Source organism: Meriones unguiculatus, assembly GCF_030254825.1.
Source record: "Meriones unguiculatus strain TT.TT164.6M chromosome X unlocalized genomic scaffold, Bangor_MerUng_6.1 ChrX_unordered_Scaffold_165, whole genome shotgun sequence".
Taxonomy (NCBI): Eukaryota; Metazoa; Chordata; class Mammalia; order Rodentia; family Muridae; genus Meriones; species Meriones unguiculatus.
In genome coordinates, this window is record NW_026843704.1 from 25,088 (window position 1) to 28,974 (window position 3,887).

At 51.3% G+C, this 3,887-nt stretch overlaps 1 protein-coding gene across 1 annotated transcript; it reads right to left on the reverse strand.

Moving 5' to 3' along the window:
* Positions 1–1,148: 1,148 nt before the first annotated feature.
* On the reverse strand, positions 1,149–3,242 carry LOC132651448 (PWWP domain-containing DNA repair factor 4-like). The gene has a single exon (XM_060376652.1). It carries the CDS (start codon positions 3,240–3,242, stop codon positions 1,149–1,151), a length of 2,094 nt encoding a protein of 697 aa, XP_060232635.1.
* Between the last annotated feature and the right edge of the window lie 645 nt (positions 3,243–3,887).

Consider the following 3,887-nt stretch of genomic DNA (forward strand, 5'->3'; position numbering starts at 1 on the left):
GAAGTCTAGAAGTTTTGATCTCAGAAATGTGAGAAAAGCAGAGATACTATTGTCTGCTGCTGCAGACAGTCAGCCCATGAGATTGGCAGACCTTTCTCATTAAGAGAATGTAGTCTCTGGGGGACTGGAGAATGGCTGAGAATATAAAGTGTTTCCTGCATGGGGTGAAAACATGAGTTTACCATCCAGTACTCATTTATAAGAAAAGTATATGGACAGGCATGTTTAATCTGTGCACTGGGGTGACAGAGACAGGAGGATGGAAAGAGCTGCCTGGATACCTCTTCTAGCACAATCAGTGAGCAACACGTTCCATCAGAGATCCTGTCTCAGAAAGCAGAAAAAATAAGTGAAGAGACACCAGATTTTGACCTATGACATCCTCACGTTTGTGCACACATACAGAGAGAGAGGGAGGGAGGCAGGGAGGGAAAGAGAAGGAGATGGAGGGAGGAAGGTGCAGAAAGATGAGAGAGAGTAGAGAGGGAAGAATAAAGGAAGGGAAGGAGAGAGAGAGTGAGAGGTTTTAAAACGCAATACATCATGATCTTTGAAATCAGACTAACTCCGGGAGTACATTCACTTCCTTTCTCTGGCTTTAACCAACTGCCTCAATACACATATCTGTTCCTCTTCTTCATTGTGAGTGAGTGAAGAAGGAGGTAATGGAGAAAGAAAATTGTGGAAGCTAAGCTGGCTCCATCCATAGCACCTTAGAGAAAAGAGGACAGGAAGTGTGGGGAAGTCAGAGACAGGTGTCATCATTAACCTGATGTGCTGGCTGGGTATGTTGGGAAACTGCAGAGAGGGCAAGGCTATGCCAAGATAGCCAATGCTCCACTCAGGGCTGGCAAGGTTCCAGGGAAGTGCACCCACAGGACTTGTGCACACCTAGGCACAGGCCAGAGAGGGCTGGTCTGGCCTGAAGCTAACAGAATCTGTCTGTCTGTAGAGCCCATGTAGACATCTGCACTGTCAATCAGGAAAGAAAATATTTATTTCGAGGTGGGGAAAGAAACACTCAGCGAGCAGTCGTCCCAGTGCCCAAAGTACACCCCACAGTCTCCCAGATGTTCCTTTTTGGAGTTCCTTCCTGTCTCCTCTCTTGGGAGTTGCAGGGGTGATGGCTGATAGCAGTGAGCACCCTTCTAAGGAATGGGTGCATGAGGGGCCCTGGCAGCCCCAATTCTGACTGCTGACCTCTTCCGGGCTGCCTTTAAGAGGTTCTTTTCAAAGAGCTCTTTCTCACGGTAGTGCACTGGTGGGCCATGCAGGTACTTCTCTTCTGCCTCCTTGTAGCTGAGCTCATAGAGGGCAGCGATGGAGCAGATGATTGCTTCTGGAAGAAGAACGTCCATGGTAAACTGCACTTTATCTCCTCTAGTCAGGGAGAGCAGAGCCTCATCTGCTTCCTTGCATATTTCTTGCAAATGCCTGGCCACAAGATGCAACTGGTCGTCATCCTCCAGGTAGGTCTCAATACAGAAGTCTTCCCCCCTTGATTTCCAAAGATTGTCCACCCACCTGGACGGTTTTCTGCCCTGCACAATCTCCCGCAGGTGCTGGTCGGCCCCCTTTCTCTTCACTATGAAGTCCACGAGCTTCTGGTTGGCTCTGTCCCAAGCAGCCCTCATACGGTCAGGCAGAACTTTCTTGCGGGGGCCTTTCCCACCTGGGGCATTCTCCTCCTCCCAATCTTCCAGGTCCACATAGCTCACCTTAGGGAAATCAATGTGCAGGTGTCCTTCCTGGATGGCCCTCCTTAGCGGGTAACTGACTTGGGCAGTGTAATAGCCCATAAAGGAGCCCAGGTAGGCGCCACAGGCCAGGCCCTCTCTGTAGTGGTCGATCACTGTGAGGCACCAGCTGATGCCCTGGCTGTACACTCTGCTGGCTCTTCTTATGAGTGATATTTTTTCTCCACAGTCCAGATGTTTCAACTTGTGTAGAGGGGCACGGACACCCTTGTGCTCAAACTGCATGTTAGCTTCCATCAACAACACCCTCGCCATCTTGTCATTTTGGCTGACACTTTTTACCACCGCTGGCCAGAATGGAAGGTCCTGAAATTTGAACCAGACCAGCATTCCTCGTTCAATGGTATTCTGTAGCTGGGCAGAAGCCACCTTGGCAGCTTGGCGTGCTTTTTGAATGGTGGAACGCCTCCTCTTGAACCTGGTCTTCGTCACCTTTGAGTGAGCACACGGTTCCAGTTCTGGCACCCTGCAATGTGGACACAGCACGTGGATCTTCCTTTTCCTGTTAGCAATGCGGAGGGATCTTCGCAGCCTCAGGATTGGAGGCATGCAAGCTGCTGAGGCCGAGTTTGCAGCTGGCTTCAGGGTGCCCGGGCCGTGGTCCTCCTTGCTCTCATGGAAGGCATTCTTCCTTTGGCCTCCAGTAGCCCTGGTGTGTAGGTCAGCAAAACGTGCTTGTTGCTTGAGGGCTTTGGGCGAAGACCAGATGCACCTCAGTGGCCCAGAAGCAGCCTGCTGCTCTTTCTTAGCCCGTACACTCTGCCTGGAGGCTGAGGCAGTCAAAGACTTGGGTTTGGATGTGTTTAGCTTTTTCATGCATGCATTACGACCAGAATTTCCTTCCAGTGTTGTGTGACATGGCCGTACTCTGATGCCTCTTAGGACATTCTGTTTCATCTCAAAGTGTGGAGGCCCAACAGTGGTGTGTGCCTGGGCTTTTCCACCTCGCACTGTGGGCACTTTCTGTGAGCCCACTGGCAACACAGGACCCTGACGGTGCTGCTTTCCAGGACTCCTCTGGGAGAGCTCTTGGCCTTTCTGGTTGTGCTTTTGGAAGCACAGACGCACGCGCAGGCGAAAGCGAGGACGTGGTTTGGAGTTGGCCTGCTCTTTTGGAACCTTTTGAGGACTTGTTCTTGTGCTGGTTCTTTGGCCACCTGTCCTTCCACCTTGCAAACAGCCTCCCTCCCCCAGGATATCGAGAGCCACCTTGAGGGCTCTTCTGTATGCTCTGGTCTGCTTTGGTGAGCCATTGCCCTGTGACTCCTTCCCTGCCATGGAGGCAAGGCTCACAATTTCAGACTTGGATAGTGGCCTTGCTTTGGTGCTCCTCACTCTTGTCTTCTCCCCCATAGGCAAGATTTGCACCTCCAGGAAAGGTGCCCCTCTCCTCTTACAATGGGCTGATGTCCTGGGTCTGGACAACACCCTTGCAGGCCACAGCTGACCCTTCCAGCCACACAGCACATACTCTGCAGAGTTCATGGTGACAGTACTCTGGGGCTGTGCTGATCACTACAGCGTGAGCACTTTGGATTTGGTGGGCAATGTGACTGCCTGGCAGTTGTCTCTGTCCAGGCTCTCCTGCCTGTGCTACTGGCCTCCTTCCAGATTCTGGTGGAGGAGCTGGAGTTGACTTCCCTCAGGGTTATGTGGGCTTCCCCTGCATGGTGGGAGAAGGAAGCAGAGTTGCATTAGGAAGGAAATAAATAGGCTTTAGCCAGCATGGACACATCAATGCGGTCAGGTGAGGCAAGGGTAATCAAGGGAGCTCACAAAGCCTGTTCTACAGATGTGGGAGAAGATATGCAAAAGGTCCAGAGCAGATGGGAAACAGTTGTAATAATGTTGTTCCCCACCCCAAGTCTGGAGTGTTTAACTTCATCCCAGAGAGGTGGATGTCATTACAAAGGCTGTGCATTTTCTTGCCCACCAGTCAGTACCTTAGGGCTCCCTGGGATTCTTTTGCCAAGGAAACCTCATTGTTCTCTTTCCTAGGGAGCTAGTCCTGCTCTGCCAACCCCAGGATGCCTATGGACAACCTAGTGCATGAGCCTTCCATACTTGTGTGATTCTAAGTTGAGCAGCAAGGAGGTGGGGAACTCTTCATGGTGATTCGCATAACATGGT

Coding starts and splice junctions, on each gene's coding strand:
- LOC132651448 (XM_060376652.1), bottom strand. CDS start 3,242: ATGAACTCTGCAGAGTATGTGCTGTGTGGCTGGAAGGGTCAGCTGTGG.